The sequence below is a fragment of the Falco naumanni genome, chromosome 8 (assembly GCF_017639655.2).
Source record: "Falco naumanni isolate bFalNau1 chromosome 8, bFalNau1.pat, whole genome shotgun sequence".
NCBI classification, from domain to species: Eukaryota; Metazoa; Chordata; class Aves; order Falconiformes; family Falconidae; genus Falco; species Falco naumanni.
In genome coordinates this window covers 56,234,325-56,260,832 of record NC_054061.1, presented here as the reverse complement: position 1 = coordinate 56,260,832, position 26,508 = coordinate 56,234,325, and the positions used below count along the sequence as shown (strand labels likewise).

Below are 26,508 nucleotides of genomic sequence, written 5' to 3'. Positions count from 1 at the left end.
CCTATATCTAAAGGTCACCATTAAACTGGGCTGAGGAACTTGCTCTTACATGAGTCTCCACCAAGTGTACACCCATTTTTCTGAGAAGGTAGAGGTGATTCTGTCTTCCCAGTCTGTTGGGTAGAATGGCTTCTGTTTTTCACCAGCTATTGCAAAAGGATGAGCCCTGCATATTTTTCATAAATCAGTCCACCAGTAGTTTTAAAGTTCAGTACATTGAGACTTAGCAAAGCACCTTGCAGAGCTGAGATCATTGCTGGGGGATGCCTCAGCTTCACTTAGAAGTATGTAAGGAGGTTCTTGAATGTACAACTAGCAGTTAGATGTCTCTGCCATTCTGAAAATCAACGGAAATTGTGCATACCCAATTGGGAGTTATAAGTACAACTGACTTAGTTACCACTGTACCTAAGGAGCTATACCAACACCATGGATTTCCCTCGTCAGCTTTGGATTTGGCAATGCCTCCTTTGAATAAAATACTTCTTACGCCATATGTACATGACTGCACTATTAGCATGCATACACTTTGTTCGATTTCTCCACATGAGAAATAGAATTGCAAAGCTATTTAAAAAAAGACAACAGTATGCAATGCTGTTGCTGCTTAATGTATCTGTAACAATAATACGATAAGCCTTAGTGTGATAGGTACTTGTAGGCACAAAACAGACCACAGTTCTTGCCGTAAGAGGCTGGTAATGTAAATAGTGATGTTAGATAAGAGGGAAGCTCGTAATAGCAGAGTAGGCAAAGGACTATAATTTTACACAGGGTGGCAGTTGCGGAAGTCCTGGCTTCTTGTCAGCTCCATTTTATATGCTGTAGTAGAGATGACCAGATGGTATCTGAAAGGCTAAACCTGTTGCACAAGGTAGATTTATTTGATCTCTGGGAGAATCAGTTGGTCAAAAAGTAAGTCCAAATGGAGCATTGCTGTGTATGCGTCTTGGGCAGGGGAAACGGTAGTTGAGGCTTGCAAGGTTTATTAGATCCTGTGAAATGTTGTGCAGCCAGGTCTGCTACAAGCTCATGTAGGCATGATTGTTATGAACTGTTCTACTGGAGAACTTTTGAATGAACTAAAAATATATATTAAAATTTTAAAGCTAAAGAAAAAATGGAAAGGAATAGCTAGACTCTTTAAAACTTGCCTTTTATAATTCTGTCATCTAACTGGTGTTTGTGCATTTGTCTTCCTTTTCAAAATTTCCTTTAAAGATATCTCACCTCAGGGATCTGACAACACTTCTTTGTGACTATGAAAGCTTTAAGTCAATACAGCATATCTGCCATCTCCCAAATGTTAGCTTTGGAGAACTGTGTGAACAAAGTCAATCTTATGAGCAGCTCCTCCGTGCTATTGAACTGAGCAATCAAGTTGTGACCAACGTACTGAATCACAGAAGAATCTCCCAAGAGCTTCAAAATATACTGATTGGGGATGCCACGAACATCCAGACACAAATGAAGTGGTGAGGCTCTCCCTCTGAGTTAGACTGGTTTAGTACTCTTATTTATGAAATGATGAAATGGCTTCTTGCCTTCTTTTTGTATTCTCAATTTTGTTGATTGTTTTGTTTTTCCAATTTAGGTTTCAAGAAAATGTACCAGAAATTGCTTTCTTTCAAGAGATTCCTCGGTATATGACTACTTTGAATTCTATGTTGAACATTACAGAGAATTTAACAGATTCTAGCAAGCAAGGTAGTTTTCTGTATTTCCTTTACAATGTTGGTAAACATTGCCACTGGTGCCATACTTTCTGATGGAAATCCTAAGACTTGCTTAGCTGAGAGGAAGAAGTGATCTTAATGAAATAACCATATATCATGTCCCATGTCCCTGGGATCCTTTATCTAGGATAACTCTAGAGACCATCCTTTGTTTTCTGTACAGCCTGAATAGTCCTGTGTGCTGAAAGTCCCGAGTCTTTGTATTTGAGCACCTTTTGCTGTCACCTTCCGCCTACAAATTGTAAAACCTGGACAATATGACTGTATCTTGCAAGTGGTTTTGTTTTTGGTTTATTTTTTTTTTTTAATAAGCAGTGATGTACCACGCTTCCATATACCTGAAGTCCCCTCTGTGTGTTTGAGATTGCTGTATGTCTGGAGAAGGCTGTTACATCAATTGTTATTTCATTGGTCTTTACAGAAAAGTTAGGAGATATATTCAAAAATGTGGACCAGCTCAAAGAGGATCTTAAAAGCACAACAGGAATGTCCACAGCCAGTATTGATGCTCTTCTGGAAGCATCTCTACCGGAAAACAGCAGTCAGGTAAGTTTGCTGTCATCCTGGTGGGAGATCTTGTTGCTTTCTACCTCTCAGACCATTAAAACGAGAATTTGTTAGTGAATGCAGCTAAGCAGATTGCTGCATGCACGACAGCACAGAGAGAGGTAGATGATCCCACAGGGATAGACAGCATAGCATGTTATGGATCAAAAGAGCCATCGGAAATGCAGTAGGAGCAGTCATTGACGTCAGTTCAGCCGTTGGAGACCAAAAGCCATATGGTCTCTTTGGCTGTCACCAGTAGCTGGTAAGCAGCCATGCACTGCCTGGTGAGCAATTGCTCTGGTCTATACCAAGGGCACAGTTTACTCTGAACTGGCTAATGAGGACTGAGTAGGGTCCTTAGTGGGGTCCTCAGTACTGAGACGCGGTTGCAGTCCAGATGGAAAAGCACACTTCTAACCACAATTCATGAGAGCACTCGGGGTCTAAAAATAGCCTCCCATAATGAGAGATGAGCTTGCCTTCCTCAGCCTCCTGTGCAAGCAGAGCTCCAGATGCTTTTCCCCTTCCCAGCCATCTTGTCTGGACTGAGACCCAAAGAGCGTGGTCTTTTCCAAACTTCACATGCATCAGTCAATGGGAAATTGAAACCACAAAAGCTTTTACTACTGTGCAAGCTGGGCAGTAAAACACAATCCATAGGATTTGTCCCTTGGAGAGGGAGTAATGGGTAGGCATTTTCTGGTCCTCAGCATTGAAATATGACACTGTGGAAAGAACAACAGCAAGGCAAGATTAATCCATGCATACTGGAGCGAGCAGTCTACCCCCTAACAAATCTTTTCTTACTTTGTGCAAACACAGCTCATTTCTCAGATCATCCAGCTGGAGTCTTGTAGCGGCCGTCCTGCTGACCCACAGCTGCAAACAGTAGCAGAGGAGTTCTGCCATCTCTCTCTTTCAGGGAGGACCCGTGAGACATACATCCTGGGGGTCACTCTGTTACGACACTTAGACATTTACAATTTCTTATACAAGGTTAGTGTTGGATTTGTAGAGTGCTTTCTGTAGTCTTTGCTGCACGCAGTGGCTGAAAGGTCATAAAATATCATTGCAGTGGCCAGAAGCTATGCTGATTTACACAAGCCAAAGATCAGGCTTTGCTCATGCAGTCATTTTTATTGCATATCCATGCTGTGACAGTGTGGATATAAATGAGGATCCCAGCTGGTGTAAACCAGCAAACCTCATTTAAAGACACTGGACCTACTTTAAATGCCTCCCTATCTGCTAGTATCATTTATATGCTGTCACAACCTCTTGAACATTCCCAGCTGAGTTCAGGCTTCCCAAAAATAAGGCATTGGGCTAATTTTTTTTATTCCTTGAGAAGCCCTAGCAAAAGTCCTGTAAAATTTATTTTCCCAATCTAGTTGGTGCTGCCAAGTTATTAAATGATTCAAATATCCCATGCACACAATTATATAAATAACATGTATAAATACCATTCATGGAGAAGTGCCTATTGAATACATATTTTAAAATGCTACAGAAGTGATCTGGAGAAGAAAAGTTATTAAATGAGAATGCTAAGCAGTTTGGCTCAGATCAAAAGTCACTTGCAGTGTTTGACATCTATATTGTGCAAAATGTTACCTCTTAGAGACTCAGATTATATCCCAGCTAGTATCTGATACACATTTCCCAAATGTAAGTGTTTGGAAACATGCACTGTTCAGAATATGCAGTGTTCAGGGGAGTGGTTTGCAAAAGCACTTGGGGATTTGGGAATACAAATCCATTCATTTCCCGCGGGACATCTGCTCCCTAAGCCTCCCAACAGTTTTGAAAATCCCTCAATCTTTGGCTTGGAATTAACACTCTATGGGTGTGTTACATGCATGTGCACACAGATTCCTGCTAATCATAATTGGTTTCCTTCCTGTCTCTTGTAGATGCTTTTCCCTAAGGAACTTCAGAAACCCGTGGACAAGATGTTAGGCCTTCTGACAAAAATGAAATATTTCAGACGCCAGGTTGAATCTGACGTTGATCCATTGCTACAAGCTATTCATTCACTGAAAAAGCTCCGACAGTCTAGAAATGTGCCACTGACTAAGGTACACGTAGTTTCCATGCACTTTGGAGGCAAAACACCACTAGAACAGTTTCCACAGTAATTTCTTACCCTAGAAGCCAAAGGTGCCTTAAATCATAGATTACTGATTCTCTTTTAAAGCAGCAGTGTTCTAAGAAGAATCCTAACAAACTTAGATGTTGCCTTCCTGGGAGAGCTTTGATTTGAAGCAGTGGGACCATCATGTGCTCATGATGGAGGGGAGACAAGGACCATGTGCTGTGGGAGGGACACTAGGAAAAAAAAATGCAGGGGATGAACAACTATCTTGAAGGAAGATACATTTCCAAGAACATACTAAAAGAGGTCAGCTTGTGGAAACAACTGGAGAACTGCCCACTAAAGGCTATTCAAAACCATGTAAGTCAACAGCAAAAGTGTGCTGTCATTTTAGTGTGTTACATTACACCCAAAGCCTCAAGACTGCCCAAAACATTCAGTGCAAACCCAGTCCTGCTCTGACCACAGCAGTAACTTCAGGCTGCACTCACTTCATCCAGCCGTGGATCCAGTCCCTCTCTGGTCCATAGTCAATGACAGCATAGATCACAGGAATTGTTTCTGGTAATCACTTTGCCTGCGCGTTGCAGACCAGCATGCATTCATGAACTAGATGGGGATAGGGGATGTACACATCTGTGTGACAAATTCTGTCTTGTAACCCAGGGTGGACATGTGTCACCAGGCACACGTTATAGGCAATTCCCACATTGGATCTCATACCTGGAAGTGACTGGTATGACATACCTGGAAGCTAACAGAGGTTAGCTAAAAAGGCATATGATCTCCATGGAAAGTCCCTTTTTTTTGTAGGAACAAATCTCTCGTAACAAAGCAGTGTAAAAATGTTCAGTCCTTGCCTTCTGATTCTGTTATTTCTTTTTTCTCTCAGAATGGGATTTATTTGCATCTTTTCTTTTCTGCAGGCATTATTTAAACCGAACAACTTCAGGATAACACGTGGCACATTTAAGTCCATGTCAAAAGTTCTCTGCAATCAAGAGATCACCCCCCTGTTTTTTGAGTCCTTGCTTCCAGATTTTGGAGACTCTGTAAGCAATAGTTCTTCTGTGGAGGATGTCTACGTCCAAAAGATGATGAGGAAATATGGGATTCCTCATGACTCCAGTAAGTCTGCCTTCTCCTTAAGGCAAAAACATTTCAGAGCCAAACTCTACTGCTTCCAGAGAGATCCAGTGCTGAGCTGTTCCCCTCTATGTCTCTGGAGGGCTGTAAGTGCTCATTTTTTATGCTAGCTGAAGATCTGCACTGCCCTAATTATTGGTGGTTTATTTCCATAAAAGTTAAAAGGAAGACAGCCTATGTAGCAGAGCAGTGCTTGACACTGCACACTTTCCCATTTGTTGATGATCTGGTCTTAGGGCTTGACAGGTCACTGCTCTTTCTTGATGTGTAGTTTTTCTGACTGTACTGACATTATTAGCTCCTTTGAGTTCACAAAACTCCATTTAACCTTCAAGCAAAGAATCTTGGCTCAAACAGTGAGACTTTTGTTGACTTGAGTTCAGCAACAGGAGATCTTGGGGGTGGATTGTTTTTGTCAAGATGCGGTATGTCAGTCAGTGAAGAGGGCTCTGAAGCAATTTGCTGGACACAGCAACAAACTGGGTAGATGGGAAAAAATACACTGGTAGCTTTCTCATGTCTGGTCTGTTTGTTTTTCTCCCCTTGCAGCACCATTTTGCTTATCCTTCTACCTGGACCTGGTCAAGACCCCAACTGGAGCTTTAATTTGGTCTTTTTTAAAACCAATGGTGCTTGGGAAGATCCTTTATACGCCAGATACCATAGAAACTCGAGCAATCATGAGAAAGGTATGGCTGTTTTTACGGTACATCAAGATACACCCACTGTAAAAGATTGTAATTTATCTAGCACTACATAAATTACTAGATAAAACACTAGATAAAAACTAGGGCTTGTTTCTCTAAGAAGCAGAAGTCTACTTTGTAACTGTTTGGGAATATTGGTCAAATTATCTTTTCCTCATTGCATTGCTGGTCATTTGAGTCATCTTTTGTCTTTGAATAAACTTTGACTCCAAAAAGTTGCTCTTGGTCTAATATTTATAATAAGATTTTTTAAATTTAGGGTGGTTTTTTTGGCAGTAATAGAGAGATGTCTTTTAAGACAAATGCTAACACCAGTACTTGCTTGCAAGCCAACCAGTGGTAGAAGGAAAGCTGATATCCGAGTTATGCTCCAAATGTCACATATAAAGCTGTACTTTTAATTACTTGTATCCAGATTCAGTGTGTTAAGGGGCGTTGTGCCAAGTGGTGATAGGGTGCTAAGAAAAATCCTAAGGAAACCAAATTTGGTCTTAGCTGTTTTATTGATTTATTTATTGTTTAAAAGCTGTAAGGTAATTAATAAATGAATTCTTATATGTTGTGGGCTTTTCCTGTAGTCTAACGCAACCCTGAAGCAGATGGCTGATCTAGCCCTAAAGTCCCAGGAGTGGTTGGAGAAGTCTCCTGTCATCATGCATTCACTGACTAAGTTAAACCAGACAGTTCCGATGATCAAGGTATGAGATTCTGCCCTCCCTGTCTCTCTCATGGGAGGGAATTGGGAGAATGGATTTCTTCACTGAAATAAACTGGGGTTCCAGGGACCTCAGGGACATCTTGGGTCAGCTGGGGAAAACCCATTTCAGGCTTTTGTTCTGGACTTCACAGTTTCTGTGCCTTCCTGCCTGTTCCCTTAACAGAAATACTCCTGACACACCTTTCCATGCAAATCCTCTTTCTGAAATGATCTGTTTGTAATATGCTCCCTGACACTGGCCGTGCTGAGGCCTGCTGGAGGGCTAAGATGAGCAGGGAATGCTCTTCAGTTTGTAAATTAACTTTCTGCTTGATGGAGTGATCCAGCCAGCCAAGACCAGGCAAGAAATGACTTTTTCAGAAAATGAAACAATATCTATAATAAGCATGTAGCTCTGGGTACACACGTAAGAGCTAGAAGATGTCTTTGTACCTCAGCGAATGTAAATAAAATTTCTTTTTCCCCTCCTAAGGAGCCTAGCCTTGCTTGGGTACAGAAAGCAGTAGGCTGTAACGTTTCACGCACTTGCTTTCCATTCTCTGCAGTAAAAATTGTCTCCTTTTCTTATGAAACTATGAAAATGAGATCTCTGGAACTCTAAAGCATTAGAAGTTAATTTCAGTGGCTGGAATTCATTGTGATTTTTATGGCACCGAGAGAAAATCCAGAGTGGAATATGCAAAAGTGAAATGAAATGTTCTCTGCTGACTGCACTCATTGGTGGAATAATGAACTATTCAGCCAAACAAAAATCTGTCTGCTGGTCTCCAAGCTAAATTTTGGTCGCCTACCCGTTGTGCTCTGGCTCTGTTCACAGGACTTAAAACAGACACAAATGAAATCTACTGCACTTTTAGAATAACAAAGGTTATCCATCCGTGATTTTTCCGTGGGACTGTAGTGCCCAGTGGAGACTCAATACACATCCTCTCTTGACTCCAAGAAACACTAGCTTGGACTCAGAGGGCTCAGTATGAAGTTTTCATTGCTAACTTCTCCCCATCCTGATACACAGAGGGAAATATAGAAGGTCAGGAAAGGAGTAGGAGAGGGTTGTACAAAGGCTCAGTGAAAGCAGCTAGTCTGTTGTATTTTAGAAATACACCAAATAAGCTCAAGGGGCTTCTGGTCAAACTAATGCTTTTTCTTTTTTGCTTGTTGGTAGAACACTCTGCAGAATCCCTTTGTGCAGGTTTTTATCAAGATGATGGTGGATTTGGATGCAGCTGAACTGCTGAGTCAAATAAACGAACTGGGTAAGTTGGTCCACATGTGCTACCCTCTTATTTGTACTTCAGGTCTGGGAGATCGAGAGTCACCAAACTAGCCATCCTCTGGTACTGCTCTCCTCTCGCCAGTATCAGATGCTTCAGCGCAAGGCAATCTCAGCTGTGATTCAAAAATCTTACGGTCTTTGGGCAAAGAGTCTTAGAAAACAAAGGGCTTGTATGAAGAATTGCTTCTTGCGAGTGTTGAAGGGATGGTAGGATGGGAATCTCTGAAGCTGAGTGTGGCCACTGGAGGACACTGTTTAGCCATAATTATGACTTCAAATGAGCTACCTGGGACTCTGCTGGGAAATGTTGTGGAGAGTTCACTTGCATCACATCAGGGTTCAACTTAAAAGTTTTCCAGAGCAGAAAAGCAAGAGATCAGATAAAGGTACCCGGGCTGATGAAGCCAGAGGCATCATTACAGGAGATACTCTGCTGGAATCTGCTGTTCTCTGGTGGTCTTGCATGGGGTCCTTCAAGGTGAGACTTGCTGATATGCAGTGTGGGAAGCATCAACTGACAGCGGTGCTGGATGGATGGATGCATCCCCTGTTAGTGAACAGCATGGTGATCACAGTCCCTTCCTAGCTGGTCTTGTTGTTCATACCCGTTTTTTCAATGAGTGGCCATACATGTCAACATAAATCTGGGTTACGCCAGCAAAACCCACAAAACATTGTAGTCTGTTGCAGTCAGAAGGATATTTACATACCATTTGTGATGACCCCAGTGTTATTTCATGAGTGGCATCTCCTGCCTTAACTCCCCATAAAATCATCATGCCTGCAGCAGCTGTTCCATATTAGTTACACTGCATTGTGCAGTCACCTTTTAAAATGGCCAGGAAACAGCAGCATCTTTATTAAACTGCATTATCAGGTTTAGCACACATGTCAGCATAACAGACATAACTTTCCCTTGATGTGCTTGGATAAAGCGCATTCTCCCCGGAGACAGAGCAGCTCAACAGACAAGTTGATTACATCAAAACCCATAAGATGTGGAATGAATGGTGAGCATCATACGTGAGTCTAAAACCTCAGCAGGATAGTAGCAACTTCTGATTTGGGATGACTGTCACATCCCATTGCTGGCATTCTCCCAAAGGCAAACTCACGAGCATATTACAAATGATTAACATAAAAATTGGGTCAACAACATGCCTTCAGTGCACTGCTAAGTGCAGAAATGTATTTTACACTTAATGTTTAGTATGATGGGTTTTTTCTTCCTTTCTGGTGTCATTGTTAGTCTAATACAGAATGATGTGGTGGATTTTTTGCTGTGTGTAGCGATGCTACTGGTTTTCTTTGTGGTTTTTTTTCAGATGATATTCGGCTGGAATTACAGAACAACGCTGACATTGTCGATCAGCTGAATACACTCGCTACCCTTGCTGTAAATGTGTCCTCCTGTGTCTCATTTAACCGGATTCAGGCAGTCAGAAACTTGGAGGAAATGGAAATGGTGGCTAAAGAGCTCTTTCTGAAGAACGAGCTTTTTGCAAGTATGTGACAGTCTCAAATCCCCCTGTAAATTAATGTTAGCCTGGTGCAGGGTGGGAGTCCACTGTAAGAAGTTTGGCTTTCCACTGGCAACTGTTGCAGTCACAGCTCCCACCAAACAATGGATTTTGAGCAGTGTGTGTAGGACCTGCACACAGATACCTCCTCATGGCACTTTTACGCTCCTTTTTATACCTCCTCTTCTCTTACACCTCTGCTATCTGTGTATAAAGATTCTGGTTAACTGGTATTTACTCTTGGTTAATTCTCAGATGGAATGAATTTTCACTGCCTTTAGGAGATCTTCATGACAGCTGCCTTCTTTCAGGCCCCTGTGGGAAAAGATGCCTTAATTAAGAAAGATATTGTAGAATCATAGAATCATTTAGGTTGGAAAAGACCTTTAAGGTCACTGAGTCCAAATATGAGACAGTTCAATTTATTAGAGTGTCATAAAGCTCTTGAGATGTTCCAGCCAAATGCTGCGATGCTACATTGGGTCTTCTCAGTCACACTTTTCACATTTGTGGGATTGGATTGCAGCTTCAGTTCAAACCACAGAGAGGGGAAGGAGGGACTAGAGACTAGGAATTTATACTAATTTGAAAGCTAGAAATGTGTCTTAATTTTTAAAGAATGCCCAATAACTCCTCAATTAAGATTTACTTGTAAGTCCTGTGACCTGTTTGGTTTTATACCTCATAATTGAGTGGTAGATGGAAACTTTTTCTTTTCTTGGAACTTCAGACCCTGATAATATTTGTCTTTTCCCATGAAAGCAGTTTTCTTCCACATTTGTCCTCCATTCCATCATATGCTTTATATATGGAATAATCAGGAAGAATATTCTGGAGAGAAAAACTGCTCTGGTATTGCCTCTACCCAAATAGACATTTTAAAGGAACCAAAGTCCTGTCTGTCAAATTGTATCCACAGCATGCCATTTCCTAACAGGAACTTGCAAAGTTTTTATATTCTTAAACATCTCAACTTTACAGGAATTTGTGTGGGCACAAAAATATGTGTGTAGGTCACGAACAGTTTTCACCACCACGTTCCTGAGGTTTTTATGTCACAGCATCGCTATATGAGCTCTATTGATAGAGTAACTTTGGGCATGTTCATGAGAGGTGCGTGTGCTGAGTGACATACCTAACAGATATCTGACAGCCCGTGTTAACAACAAGATTATTCCAAATACAGGTTACATTGAGAGCCTTTGGGTTTTGAATGCTCAGTGGGAAAAGATTTAAAGGTTCTGGGGGTGTATTTTGCACCCAGAATCATTGGTCACATTTGAAAGTCTGAGTAGCTGCAGTGATGTACAGTTTCCACTTCTAGACCCTCAAGAAGCAGCCTACCCATCAGCATTGTTTGTGCAGCAAAGAAATGAAATGGTGGACTGTAATGTAGAAAATAAAAATGAGGCATTCCTATGTGCCTGTGTACTGCTCCTGTGCTGTCGGTTCTGAAGGAAAGCCTTTTCCCTTTCTTTTCCAAGGTATCATTTTCAAGCTGCCTTCAAGCCGTAGCAGCCCTGGACGCTCGGTTTACGGGGACTTGGCCCTCCCTCCTGTGCTGAACTACACCATCCGCATGAGCAGCAGGATCACACAAACCACCAACAGAATAAGGGAGCGCATCTGGACAGTGGGCCCGCACAATTCCACCTCCCAGAGCCAGATTTACAGCCGGGCGTTTATTTATGTCCAGGACAGCATTGAAAGAGCCATTATTGAATTACAGACTGGCAAGAATCCAGAGGAAATAGCTGTTCAAGTCCAGGCCATGCCTTACCCCTGCTACAACAAGGATATGTAAGTTTGTGTGGCTTTTGCCTTTACGCTTTGTGTGAGCTCATCTCGTCTGACTGGTGGAGTTCGCCAGCTGCACTGGTCTCCTTAATACCATGGTCACATAGCATAGAAATAATTTCATTTTGTAGCGAGGCTTTTTTTTTCCACAGGTCTGAACAAAAAAGGGAATTTTTGACTTTAGTATAAATGGTCTATGTTGAGTTTGCCTAATCTTTTGTTGTCAGTGCTCTGTATGTACCTGAATTGTCATGGTAACTATAGGTTTTACAGGAGGTAAAATTCGCTGTCCCTGGTTTACTACACGTGGTGGAAATGAGACTGGGGTTGGCAGGCCTTGGATTAAATACGAGTGTTGGCTTTTCTGCAGGTGTTTACATGCAAACAATGCAGCAGAACTTAAAAAAATTATGTATTGGGCAAATTAAGAGCCCCTAGGTTTATGAGCTTTGTTCCTAGCGATTGCTATCCAGCTGTGGTATTTGTTATTCATTCCAGTGATTTTAGCTAATGTTCAGAGTGTAGTGAATAGTTCTCAATACAGGTGCCTCTCAGATGGCTTTAAGAAGGATAAGAGGGAGGATGAAATTGTACCATTCATCTCTGCAATAATGAGGGAGGACAGAGACTTTTTGATGCGCTGAGTTGCCAAGGTTAACAGCCTGTTATACAGAGCAATGCAGTTTGGACTGTGCGTGGACCGGAATAAGTTTTGAATGGTGAAGCTGATCAAAAAGTTTTGGATCATCTTCCTTTCTACTCATCTTGAGCCAGATCTGCAGCTAGTATAAACTGCATCGCTGCCAAAGGCAATAGAGAGAAGCGTATCTCTCACAGCTGAGGACCTGCCCCTCTGGCAAGGCAATTTTGGTCTGTGTTGGAAAGCTGGCAACATGGTACTTCCTCAGAGTTATTACCCTGACCACAGCTGGTGGCCAAACTGACTGGAAAACACACAGGGAAGGGATTTCAGTGTCCATCAGAAAGCAGTGAAGGATGTTCAGCATAATAGTATTGGTAGGTCGGATGGTCGCTGCACCCTGACATGAGGGTCTCCCATGGACCAACAGTACAGACTAGACCTGGGTGCTCATTCTGTTGAAAAGCCTGTGTGTCTACTGCATGAGTTACAAGATCATCTGGGAGATTTAGCTATGGGAGCTATAGCTATAGGAGCTACAGCAGACCCATTAATCTCCTGTGTTAGCCTGTCACTTAAGAAAGCTGGACGCCTGTAATCTCTTCTCAAGGTAGCAGCATGCAAAGTGCCTACAGGTACACAGGCAGCAAGCATTCAAACCAAGTGTCAACTTCTTGCAGCAAACACGTGGATTATTGCTGTGAGATAGTTTTGTACAGTAATTAACTGGCTGCTGGAGGCATTTACTACAGTGCTATCTGCTCCTTGTCTTGTTCTTGGGCTGCTGAGAAAACCACTTGCCTTTGGGTTTCCTTCCCTGCCCCAGGTTCAGAGGGACGTGAGTTTGCTCAATTATTAAAATGCCTAAAGGCTTTGGATTTGCATCCGGTAGAAGTCATCGTAAAATGACTGTTTATCAATTGTTATTGCATAGTTACCATCCTGTAGGGAAAAGAAGGGAATATCTGTAACATTACACAGAAGGTGATGGGAAATGTTGAATTTTTAACAGCTTAGAGATCATGCACAAGATGGTAGCAACACCCCCCCCCCCCCCCCCAAAAAAAAAAAAACCAAACCAAAAAAACCCCAAACAAAAAACCCAAACAAAAAGCAAAACAAAACCAAAGAACTAGTAGAGCTCCTGAAATGCCTTTTCATTGTTCTTTATAAAAATGGCTTTGTTTGCATGGAAGCATTTCCTGAAGGTGCTAGTTCATGGGAAATTTTCAGCCTCACAGGTAAAAAAAATTAAAAACAAATGTAATCACATTAATTTGTTGTTGTATGTTAAACTTTTCCCCGGCATAACACTGATTATTTTTTTATAAAAAGACAGATTTAGAAATGAGGGAGGAAAGCATAAGCGCTCTAGATACAATGAAGAGAATCTCCTGCTATAAAAACTTGCTTTCCATCACAAAAGGCAAGTTTAGTGTTGGCCATTGGTGTCTTCTTTCTGCGCACATTTGGCACAAGAGGAAGGTTTTAACTGAAGTGAGGAGGCAAGAATTGTGAAGCCCATGTTGTAGACCTGGATCTGCAATACCTGTCCCATGGGGTAATAGGCCAGAAACTGAGGGGTGGCATCTATATCCACTGTGGCACCAGGAAATATGGTGTGATAACAAAATTTGGCCACTGTATCTATTAACAGAACTGAGAATTATGGCTGGCTGCTGTGATGTTTCAAAATGGGATGCACGCCATCATAGAGCCAGGAGATGCCACTGCCCAGGGCAGTTCCTGCTTCTGCCAGGGGTGCTCCTTAGCAAAACATCTGAGAATGCATCTGTAAATTCCTCGGTAATTTAAAAAAAGAAAGAAAGATTTTGAACAGTCAGGAGTTTCATGAATAGAAAATCTGATGCAATGGCAAAATAGCCTTTTTTGTAATTATTAATTACACTCTACGTTTTGAAATATAAGCATGTCTTTTCCTGTGCCAAAGTATTATTCTGAAAAATATATTGTGCATAATGCCTTAATCCCCAGAACATTTTGTATTCAGCTAAAGCCTGCATTTGCCTTTTACAGGTTCTTAACCAGCGTGACCTACTCTCTTCCATTTGCTCTGATGGCTGCCTGGGTGCTGTTTATAGCTGATTTTGTTAAAACACTTGTTCAAGAGAAAGATCTGAGGCTTTATGAGGTACGGTGAAACTTTCTGGGGCATGCAAAATTATAAACAGATTTTCCTTATTAGTGGGTAGTATGTCTCATGTGCAATATTAAATGGAGCAAAACAAGCATTAAGGAAAATAATATTCCAAATACCTATTGTTTGACCTGCAATGTTTGAATTCTGACATTGTAACCAAGCTCAAAACCATAGAAATGCAGGGCGTTTGTCCTTCAAGTGGTGAGAATAGTGCTTTGCAGTTCTGATCACTGGAAACGTGGGGACCTCAGAAAATTACAAGTTTTCTGAAGATTTAAAGCTCTCTAAAAATTGACTTTGAGTCATGCCTATTGGGGACAAAGACATGAAAAGTGACTTATTTCCTATCCTTGAAGTTATTATACTTAATATTTCAGAAGGTGCTACATATTACATCAGCTCCTCTGAAATGAAGTTCTTCATTCAGGTTGTCTATTGGAAAATAAATGACACTGAGACATAGGGAATTTATTAAATTAACTCAGGTTTTCAGTGTGAACACCATCAACAGAGATGAGCAGCAAAGAACTTTTGTAAAACTAAGCTTCAGCAAGCAACAAAAGCTTGAGCAGATTTGTTTTTTATCCGATACCATGGAAACAAATACTGATTCACCAAAAACAATTCCAAGAAAGGGCACTCTATGAACTGTGATGAGATTGAAAATGAGTGAACCCCTGTGGCTAGCTGACAGCCCCTTACTCTAGGGAACCCAGTTTCACTGTCTCTAAGAACCAAGGTGTCAGTAATCTTTTTAGGTAATAATCTACAAGAAGACAAGCACCTGTAGTTTCTTTTGGATTTATCAATACAAATCTACAGGTTTATAAAAGTGGACTTGGTCATTAGCTAATACAAATTAATACTGCTTCCTTATAACCATTGTAATTTAGCTGTTATTTGTTGTCTTGGGGCTGTGTGGGAAATGGTTTTGTTTCAAAGATACTTAAGAGCTTTTACACTCAAGACACTGGATCAATTAGCATATATTTTCAAAAATAACCAAAACACTTTAAGAAAGTCACAAATCTAAGGCCAGAAGCAGCTTTGGAGCCTGCGGGCTGTGATGCTTCACACTTGCAGATCCTGTCTGTGCTGTTCGTTTGCAATAGACTGTTTTGCAAACCTAGGGCGTTCCAGAAATGAGTGCATGCCTTCTCCCTGGTTATCAGCATGCAGTATGCCAAAGTATGAAAGAGCATGGCTTGGTTGCATTCCCTGTCCAGAAGCTGAAAAAAGAAACAGTTCAATATCAGCAGAAATATCTCTTAATAAACAGTTGTCATTTGTGATTCTTTTTTTTTCACCTTTCTCTCTGTAGTACATGAAAATGATGGGTGTTAATGCCAGCAGCCATTTCATCGCCTGGTTCATAGAGTGTGCCATCTTCCTTCTAATTACTGTCACCTTCCTCATCATTGTTCTAAAAGTGGGTGACATCCTTCCCAAAACAAACACAGTGCTCCTGTTCCTGTACCTTATGGACTACAGCCTGTCCATCATAGCAATGAGCTACTTCATCAGTGTCTTCTTCAATAACACCAACATCGCAGCCTTGGTGGGCAGCCTTGTGTACATCCTCACCTTCTTCCCCTTCATCGTGTTGCTCGTCATAGAGAACCATTTGAGCTTCTCTGTGAAGAGCCTACTGGTAAGTTCTGTTTTTCAATAACAGGGAACATATGTGTGGAAGTAGACACTCACCTTCGATAAACTTCAGCTCTTATTATAGCTTGTGTCACAAATGTACGTGAGTTGGGTGCCTTTCTAAATTGCATCAGTGGGTGGTAACAGTATGACAGCATGGCAGGAGGGTTGGCCATGGCCTGTTTGAGGGAGACTTGGAAGTAGTTGTGTCCCGTAACTGAAAGCACTACCTGTAGAATTTTAGTGAGTTCTCACTGCCAGATGAATCAGCGTAGTTTGAGCTATGTGCTTTGCCCTTTCAAACTGCAAAGCAGAATGGGGTTCCTTTCAACCACTGTGGAAAATGAGTCTGTCTCAGTAAGGAGTTCAGGTAGCAGGGCTGTGAAGGAGGGCTGGCTCTGCTTATTGCTGGCTCTGCTCATCCTTTAGTTTAATGTTTCTCAGATTCCTAGCTATGGAAATAGATGTAAAGCTTTGTTTCCTACCAAGGGTAGAAATAGGTAGGTATTAGGTTCCAGAAGCCAGACTTGTTTTCTTTGAGTCACCGGATTCAGGAAAGGACATCTGTTAATGCAAGTGGTAAAATTATTAACCACATGGCAGGTAATTCTCAACCACTGCTGTATTTCAAAAGCCTCAAATAAAGCCCCTTATGAGGGAGGAAGTTGGGTCCTGGGTGCGGAAGCAAAAGAAAGGCAGGCTCTAAGGAGACATTAGAAGAAGTCGTAAGTCTGGTGCAGTGCTCTTTGCGACTGCTGGGAAAAAACACAACCTGCTCTTTTTTCTGGCTACTGGACCAAGCCAATGTGGTACCTGACTGGTTGACTGACTTGATTTCTCTTTGAGACTACTTCCTAAGTTCTCTGTTTTCAATTTTGTTTATTCCACAGAGTCTGTTGTCTCCAACTGCATTCAGTTATGCAAGTCAATACATTGCTCGATATGAAGCACAGGGCATAGGTATGTTCATTGTAGACAAAACTAGGCTGTGAGCTCCCGTGGTCATAACATTGCATTAACTAATATGGATTCTGTTCATATTTCTAAATCCCTTCCTGCAGGTCTGCAGTGGGACAACATGTATAAGTCCCCAATGATTGGAGACAACACTTCCTTTGGCTGGATGTGCTGGCTCATTCTAATAGACTCTCTCATTTACTTCATCCTGGGATGGTATATAAGGAATGTTTTCCCAGGTAAGAAGACACAGCATTGAGGCTGGTGCTGCGCCATCTCTTTTTGAAAACAATGAACACAACACTGGCTGATTCCATGGTTCAGGCAGTAAGTCTACACACAGAGGATATCTCTGTTTCTAGACTAAAGATGTGGATGTCTGAGAGTATTAATGAAACTGAGACAGAGCAGAGCAAGGGAGAATTAGGGTTCCTCTGCTTATGACATGGTTCTCCTGGAGAAGCTGAAGCCAAGGACATGTGAGGATATGTTTGTGGGCTGGAGGGTGAAAACGAGAACAGAACATGTTAGCCTGCATTTGTCAGTTGAGTGATTTTATGTTGTGTTACTTATATCATTTGATTTCAAAAAGTAATTCCTGCCTTGGGCAAGAGCCAGTACATTTGTCTTTTGCTTTTCTTCCCCACCTAATGAAGCAGTCCACTGGCATACGGAAATCTACCCAGTGGAAGATGTAAAGTACTCCTGCCCTCCAGCTATGGAGTTACTCAGAATAACAAATTAGTGAATGCTTCCTATTGTGTCAATCAGGTGAACTTTCATTGTATGAAAATATATGTGTCTAGTACACGAGGGGGGAGATCTCTGTGGCGTTTATTTTTGCTATTTTGAGTGCACCCCAGTAGTGACACTTTTTCAGAAACAGATACCTGGATGAGATTCCTCTTCTCCTTGCAGGTAGATACGGCATGGCTGCTCCCTGGTATTTCCCATTGCTTCCATCTTACTGGTTCGAATATAACAGTTACCTCCCCTTCTGGAATGACAAACGAGGAGGCCTTCTCTTCACCAGGCTGATGTTGAGGAAAGAAGCCACCCTCAACAATAAGATATGTATGTAAATGCTAGCTGGGGTAGCAATACTCACATTTTAGGTAAACAAAGCCAATTTTGTAAAGGGACACCATAAGTAGAAAGCACCTCTCTCTACTGATCCTTATTTTGTAGCACAGGAAAAATTAGAAGCTGTTACTTACATGAAAGGAGATTTGGCTTTTAAATTATACTATAATTATCCTATTTGGTGTGGAAATCCAGTACTGATTTTCACATGTGTATTGTGTGTGTTGTAGTTGGGCAGTTACCTTAGATGCATATACCTCAGTCTACAATGCTCTGTGTAGAAATGCACTTTTGTTTTGGCAAGAAAGTACAGGTTTCTACTTGGCAAAAGGGATGTGTGCTTCTTTGTTCTTCTCTTTAAATATTTAGCCTGTAAAATATTCTGAGATCACACATAAAAACTCGCTGATTTTACCTAACTGAAAATAACTCGGTCGTTTTGCTGTATGCCTTCTGATTTTCTGTGCTTGCTTTGTATAAATTAAGTTAGGTGCTCCAAAACATCTAAATATGAGACCTTTTCAAAAGTGATTAATGCTTATTGTCAGGAGTTATTAAAAGCTGCAGAAGTAAAAAGGAGAAATCCCAGAGAGCTCAAAATTATACAGATCCTGTGAAATGTTTTCTGTGTTCCTAGCTGAAAGGCACCTACTTTTGCTGTATTTTGTTTTTAAAAGCTCTGCTTATCTCTGAGGTGAAAAAAGTAGCACAAACACCTGCTGCAGTGCAGTAACTGTAACTGTAACACCATTCCCTTTGGTGTCAAAGGTGCCCCGCCGCCTCACCTCGAACCAGAGCCCACTGATCTCACCTTGGGAGTCTCCCTCCGTGGCATAACAAAAGTTTATGGATCCAAAGCTGCAGTGAACAACCTCAGCCTCAACTTCTATGAAGGGAATATCACTTCCCTGCTGGGACACAACGGAGCTGGGAAAACTACAACCATGTGTGTACCCTTTAAAGCTGCTCTTTTTATATTGTGGGGCATGAGTGGGTGAAGGAGAGAGTGAGTGGGGCTGTGCAGTGTTGGGAGACTGAATAAGGTACTTCATTAAGCCAGATTTCTCTTGTAGCTTTATCTTGTTCATGGATGACCTCAGCAGTCCATCTACTTTTCTGCTCAGTAATATACTTTTAAATCTGGTTGGATACCTGTAATACACAGCACAGCAACTGTTTTAGTGTTTTGTTCCATGATGCTTTGGTGCCTAGGGTTAGGTTGTTCTGAAAGTTGTGGGTAGCTTGCGCACACACCAAAGCTGACGTGGTATTAGCAAGAAAGTGTAATAAAGGTACACTTCAGCTGTACAAACTCGTGTTGGCTAGGCTGGAATGGCAGCGAGTTAATACATTGGCCTTTCAGCCTTTCCAGTTATAAATTATTATTTGAGTTGTTAGATAACAGCACTATAAACAGACCTGTAGAACTTGATTTCTCCACTGATATATACGTGCATCACTCTGAAAGCAACATTAAGCTGATAAATAGAAGCCTCAGAAGAGCCAAAAACAATAAGACAGATCTGTACTGCATCTCAGTTTATTATCAATTCATCTCCTATCCTGTTTGCAAAGTGTAGGCAAAGGTGATATGCAGAAAACTGTAAAGGCTTCTTGAAACTTAATGCAGGCTTCAAATCCTGAGTAAGGTCACAAGTTACTTCTTTCCTTTTTAATGATGGTTAAAAGTCCCAGGAGAGAGAGAGGCTGTGGGAGGGTGAAGGGCAGTCTGAGATGCGTCTTCTCCCTTTAGTCCCTGCAGGACAGCACCAAAAATGACCTATAATGTGCAAGTAGTTATTCTGAGCATACAGTGTTTGACTCAAGTCTGTTGAGTATTGCTAGGCAGGTAATTATTTGCTTGAACTAGATGAAAGTGCTGCCCACTGGGAAGTGTCTTGTCTGGAAATCCTCTTCCATTTCTTGTTAATAATGGCAGTGAAATCAGGTTTCCATGCTCTGATGTGGTTAGTAAGATGAAGATGTGGTTTTCAATCTCTGTTGTGGTTAGCAATATAAGGCTGTCTGCATACTGCAGACAAACCTCAAAGAATGAAGAGTAACTGCATTATATGAATTCCCAGTGATTAAATTGGAAGTCAAGGGCATTCATGAATATTGATGTATGGGACAGACATGCAATGGTCTCACTTGGGGAGAGGAAGGCTGAAGAAGATAAAAGTACATGTGAAAAGTAGCCAGAGTTCAGCGTGTCAGCTTGGTACTTGCTCTCGCATTCCCGCAGAGGGGTGTGAGGATGTCCTTTGATGTGAATTGGCCCCTGCTCTGCCAAAGCATGGTTAGACAGCAGAAGAAGCAGTGGTCAGTGGTCTTGGGCTGGAAGAAGCGTGATAGTGATGTAAGGAAACACTGAAAGTGATGATAGGTACAGGACCATGTTAAAAAAAAAAAAAAAAAAAAAGGCTTTCTCCTGTTTCTAACTTCCTTTTCTGTTCATTTTTCCCTTTCAGATCTATTTTGACTGGGTTGTTCCCTACATCATCGGGTACTATCTTTGTGTATGGCAAAGACATCAGGACAGACCAGGAAGTTATCAGGAAGAATATGGGTGTGTGTATGCAGCACAACGTGCTCTTTAACTACCTTACCACAAAGGAACACCTGCTGCTTTATGGGTACATCAAAGTCCCTCACTGGAGTAAACAGGAGCTCTACCAAGAAGTGAAAAGGTACAAAAATAGCAGGGCTGGAGAAGGGAGAGAGGGCTGTCAAAATTATTGTGTGGTAGTGCCATTGCCACTGCAAAGCTCAGATTAATGGTTTTGAGGACCGTTGCTGATCCAGCATAGAGTTCAAATAATGACCAGAGGAATTTATTGATATCTGTGGCTGTAAGAAAACAATGTGTCTTCTCCAGGGGGTTTACAGGCTTCTGTGGCAATTCTTTGGAGATGAATTTTTAGGCCTAAGGGTCTAGTCCTTGCTGCTTTACAATTTTCCCCAGAAAGAGATTTAATCAACCAGTCAGAAAGATGATGTTGGCTTTATTGGTTCTGCAGAGAAGTGAAGCAGACAGAACATCCCAGGGAATTTGGATCTTGGTGTTCTCAGTTGATGAGGTTGAGCCTTTAACCTTGACTTGTCAGATGGAAACTTTGAAAACATCCTAAAAAATGTTTTAAATTAAAATCCCAGTGACTGAGCTACAGGGTGAATCATCTCCCTGCACTGTGACCATTCAGTAGAGCAGTCCATACTTGAGCAGTTTTTCATTTGCAGTTACGGGTTTTTTGGGTATTTTCAGTTTCCATGCTTTTAAAAGGTGCCTGAAGGACAACCTTTGGGGGCTGTTTTTCCTTTGTTTTCAAGGACTTTGAAGGAGACAGGACTGTACAGCCATCGTCACAAGCTAGCCGGCTCCCTCTCCGGGGGGATGAAGAGGAAGTTATCTATAGCTATTGCTCTCCTGGGTGGATCAAGGGTGGTGATACTAGATGAACCAAGCACAGGAGTGGATCCGTGCTCTCGGAGAAGTATTTGGGAAATTATCTCCAAGAATAAAAAAGGTATCGTGATCAGATGAGATACTCTCCAGTGTGGCAAAGGTGATTTGGGTCACTTTTGCAAATATAGTATCAGGGGCTTTGAACTGTGGGTTTTGGAGACCACAGAGAATGAATTGTGGGACACTGGGATTTTGCAGGCCCTCTGGGTACATCTTGGCTGGTTGCTGTAAATTCACAGTGTCATCTGAAAAGTAACTTTCCCATAATATACAATTTACAATATAGTAACTTTCGGCTTCTCTTTAATGTTGCCTTTCATATACTTTCGCTAATAGTTACAAAAATCCCCTGCAGTCTGTTTTCACCTGATACTCTGTGTCCCCTCATTCAGCATAGCTTTCACCTGTCTCACATAATTGCATGTGTTTGTTCTGTGGTGGCTGACATCAGCTTTCTGTTTTCCAGGCAGAACCATCATTCTGTCAACACATCACTTGGATGAAGCAGAAGTTCTGAGTGACCGAATTGCCTTCCTAGAGCAGGGAGGGCTCAAATGTTGTGGTTCACCATTCTACCTCAAGGACACGTTTGGTGACGGATACCACCTGACGCTCACAAAAAAGAAGGTTTGTTTCTGAGCTGGTCCAAAATTTGGGTGGGAAACTGGATCGGTTGTATGGCAGGAAGAAAGGAGGCACGTCATAGTGTCCCACAGAACTGAAGCATGCTGAAGAAGGTTCATCTCAGTCGTGGATGTCTGCACTGGAATGGTTATTCCAGTATAATTTCACTTTCATGGAATAACTTTTTTATTCAATCACTTTATGCCCAGGTGAAAGTGGGATGTGTTTTGGGTTGAAACTCTTGGGTTTGGCCACACATGTTCAAGAATATGCTGGACTGTTTCCTTGGGCTGCCAGTAAGATCATTTGTTCTTATACCTCATCCACCGAGATACCTGGGTTACAGTGCACACTGCTCTCCAGCTCGCTCTGCCTGTCCCATGCTGGAATTCACATGGGTTTTTTTATAAATAAGTTTCCTTGAGAAAGACAGCCTATATGGAGACTTCCCCTGAACACAGGAGTCTTAGCTTCAGCCCCTCTACACAAAACCTTAAAGCTCTAACAGACAAGGCAGAAGTCTGAACCCAAGCCTTCTGTATCCCAGGTGCACGATGCAGTCCTTTTTATCCTCCGTCCCCTGCTGGGCCTTAGCTCCCTTTCGTGTCCCATGAACGCAGTCACCACTGCAGGCACTTCTGGGGGCAGAGGCAGAGTTTCTCCTGTTTGCAAACCTGCATGGAGCTGAGCTAGGGCTCGCAGCAGCTTCCTGGCTGAGAGGGGCCAGCAGGGATGCAGGAGCTGAGTGGCAGATCCAAGGACAGTAGTGGTACCAAAGAACTACTGAGGATCTGGATGTGAGCATGCTGTTTCTTGGTGAGAGATGCTAATAGAAGGTGTGGTGTGGCCTGTGCTTCCCTTGAAGCAGAGGGAGGCTCTCCAGCAGGGTCACTGGACCAGCCTCTGTGGTGGCCCTTGGAGAACAGGAAGGTCAGTGCTCTGCTTTGTTGAAGAAGAACAGGGTCTCCTTGAGGATTAAAGGCAAGGGCGGGTGCAGGGTGTGAATTCTAGAGTTCAGAGAAATAAAGCAGATAGGAAGAGTCCATCAATAGTATCTGGCCTGAGGCAAAACGTTCTGCTTACAAGGAGGGGGGAACTCTGCTCTTGACAGCATTTACTGCAGTGCTGTTGGTAGCCCCAGCACACAGAGTCATGTGCAGATACCATAAGAGATCAGCCCCTTTTCCAAATTGCTGGCAATATAGATGAAGAAAATGAAAAAAGACCCATGTGCAAGCCCTGTTTTTCACCAGGAAAAGAGTGTATTTGTGCTGGCAGCCAAGTTCAGGTGTCATCTTGTGATGATGACACCTAAAAATCCTCTTGTGGCTAGGATTTTCCTCTGTTCCGAGACCAGGCAAGGTCTCGAGTGGACCAAGGTGAGCACACTGCCAGACCTCCCTCTTCAAGGACCAGAAACCCCCTTTCATCTCCTTTTGATATTTACCTTGAAATGTTGCATACCTGGACTGAGATCACCTACCGATGATGGTCTGGGATAGAATTTGAGCTAAATCCTGCACTAGAAGGTTTGACCTCACAGCCCTCTCAGTGACCGCAGAGTGTTTTCCTCTTTCAGAACATGGTGGAAGAGTGTGACACCACAGCAGTGACTACCTTGATCCAGTCCCACCTCCCAGAGGCTTATCTCAAGGAGGATATTGGTGGAGAGCTCGTGTACGTGCTTCCTCCCTTCAAGTCCACAGTCTCAGGGGCCTACCAGGCGCTTCTCAGAGCCCTTGATACCAGCTTGAGTGATCTCCACCTTGGTTGCTACGGGATTTCAAACACAACCGTGGAAGAGGTATGAACTCAGGGTTCGATGTAGTGAAACGTTAGCTCTGCCTTCTGGGCTAGATGGTGGCATGTTTTGCATGTAGGAGTGGCAGGCAGGGGAAGAAGTAGTTTGGCTGATCACTGTGTTATACTTACGAACATGTGAGTGTGTAGATGTATTCATAAATCTGTAGATATACTAATGCACAAAGTGTACCACTCTCTCACCTTGCTATCACCTTTTTGATATTTCACCCAGAAAGTTAGATTCTGGAGATAGACTAAGGAGAGGGGGCAGTGGGGTGTTTTTTCTTGAACCATTTTCCTGGTCCCCATGAATGTGGATTTGTCTACAGATACAGTCATCAGCGGGGGATTAGCAAACCATCTAAATGCTGAACTTCAGCATAGAGGCTGTATTGCACAAGTGAGTCACCTCGTGCATCATGGAGTAACACAGGCACCTTCCTTCCCATGGGAAATCTCTGATCTAATAAACACAAACATTTAGTTGCATCAGAAACAAAAAGTAAATGATGAGCAGTGATGACCCTTGTCTTGCAGAAAGGAGGGAGGGAGACTGTTGCCTTTCTGCTCAGAAATTCTTGCTTGCTTTTAAGGTGTTTTCCTAAGGCAGTGAGAATGAATTATACAGCATGTACCACGTGCAGCTTGGGTGCCATGACTGTGCACAGTCCCAGCATGGAGGCAGCCAGGATTGTCAGAGGCCGGAGGGGAAAATATCCCAGGGAAACAGCCCTCCTTTTTTCTTCACTGGTGCCATGCAGGGAGAGCCGTCTGTGCGCTGCTCACTGTGTGGGTGTGGGAGGAGCAGATTTATGTAGGGCCTGAGCTTAAACGCAGCTTCATTTACGCCTACTCAGTAGTCACAGGTTTTTAGGAGAAGGCAAGTCCAGGGGGCAACTGCAAAGATTTAAGTTTCCACTGCTGCAGCAGAAGAGACAGTAGGCAACAAGAAGCTGGACAACAACAATTTTGTACTGGAAAAAAGTGAATTTCTCTCACAGAGCACAAAGGGAACAGAAAGAAGGTTGTAATTCACAATTGCTGCACCAACTACAGCTGCAAAGTAGGAGAGTGCATTGTGATTATTGTTTTGGTAAATGGAGTCATTTGGACCAATTTTCCTTTATATTTTCTTGCTCCATAGGTGTTTCTCAATCTGACAAAAGAGCTAGTGAAGGATCAGCAAGAAGATACTGAACTGCCCCAACAGCTGCCTGGAGCAAGTGGTCAAATTGGCAGTGACGAAATGTCTGTGAGCACGGACACCTTCACAGAAAGAGATGGTACTACATTACCTCCAGGTTTTATTCCAGATTTGTCACAGATGCAAACAGTGACAGATGGACTGATTTGGTCTCCCCATCTTCTTTCTTTGTTGAAAACCACATTTCACCCAACCAGGAATCACAAGCTCAATAAATCGCTAGAAGTACAGTGCTCAACAGTTGTTCAGATCCACTAGTTTGGAATAGTCTGAATCACAGAATAAATTACAGAGTGGTTTTGTTTGCATCCGCCGTCCTTTAAATTGATCCAGGTTTTAATCTAATCAAACACAGCATGTGGGTGAAAGAGCAAATGTATACCTCTGAAAGTAATTGCTGTAACTGATGTAGAGGATTATTTCTACATAACTAGTAGAACTGGAGAGAAACGTTGTGGAAACCCTTAGCCTGTTGCAAAAGCAGCACAGCTCTGATCTGGATCCATGCTACTTTTTGCTGTGTCCCAACTGTTGCAGTACGGTAAAACAGCTCAAAGGGCCAGAGAGTGGGATGAATTCCTGCTCAGAAGAGAGGTACACTGGTGTCTCTGAGGGTTTGAAAGCTGAAAAAGGTGGCACAGCCCAAAAATGAGCAAATACCTGTTGAAATGCTTTCTCAGAGCAGAAATTTTATTTGTACTTACAAATATAGCATTTATAGTTAGGGAGGCAGCCAAGGGAGAGCACAGTGGTATTTGTGTACTTGCTTCTCAGAGCTGACCTGCACTGTAAATGTTACTGTGAACAGTAACTCATATGCATAGAGAAGCGTTTTGTGTACCTCTAATGAGAGCACTGAAAAGGATTTGCTTCATGTTGTATTCTATAGGTTATTATTTCATAAAGAGGAATAGGATGCACAGGATTAGGCTCTACTTTAGTGTACCACAACCCCGTCCATGCAAAAGATCAACTGGTTTATGTGCCTTGTTTTCTTATTTAAGGATTAATTTTCTTATAGATTTGTCTGAGGACATGCTTTCTAAATTATGAAAATTTTCCGTTTGCAAACATAAAAGATTAATACGTTTCCCCTGTAAGTTGCAGCTGGGTAAGTAGGATGTAGATCACTTGATGCATCTAGAAGCCCGTATTCCTCTTGCAAGATCTCAAAATGAATTCACTGCATGTACGCATTTGAAGTTAAGCAAAAACACTGGTGTTACGTGAGCTTATGACTCAGGAGCCGAAGTCTGAGTCCTGTCCCAAGCCTGAGTCTTGCAAAAGTTCCAACTTAGTAGTTTTGATTTACCATCTGTAGAGGAGTACAGGAAGCTAAATATACTCCCAGGGTTCTATAACTATCAATTCCCTGCATT

General features: G+C 42.2%; 1 protein-coding gene across 1 annotated transcript in view; it reads left to right on the top strand.

The window, feature by feature from the left end:
- The window catches only part of ABCA12 (ATP binding cassette subfamily A member 12), an 88,522-nt gene that overhangs the window by 36,230 nt on the left and 25,784 nt on the right, over positions 1–26,508 (top strand). The window contains 22 exon segments of the mRNA XM_040603906.1: positions 1,222–1,475; positions 1,595–1,707; positions 2,158–2,282; positions 3,108–3,281; positions 4,199–4,363; positions 5,307–5,508; positions 6,076–6,215; positions 6,812–6,931; positions 8,117–8,207; positions 9,553–9,732; positions 11,232–11,547; positions 14,222–14,336; positions 15,667–15,996; positions 16,883–16,952; positions 17,054–17,188; positions 17,868–18,023; positions 18,801–18,978; positions 20,504–20,722; positions 21,363–21,559; positions 21,965–22,125; positions 23,702–23,926; positions 25,070–25,208. Of these exon segments, the coding sequence (XP_040459840.1) occupies positions 1,222–1,475; positions 1,595–1,707; positions 2,158–2,282; positions 3,108–3,281; positions 4,199–4,363; positions 5,307–5,508; positions 6,076–6,215; positions 6,812–6,931; positions 8,117–8,207; positions 9,553–9,732; positions 11,232–11,547; positions 14,222–14,336; positions 15,667–15,996; positions 16,883–16,952; positions 17,054–17,188; positions 17,868–18,023; positions 18,801–18,978; positions 20,504–20,722; positions 21,363–21,559; positions 21,965–22,125; positions 23,702–23,926; positions 25,070–25,208 (3,805 nt within the window).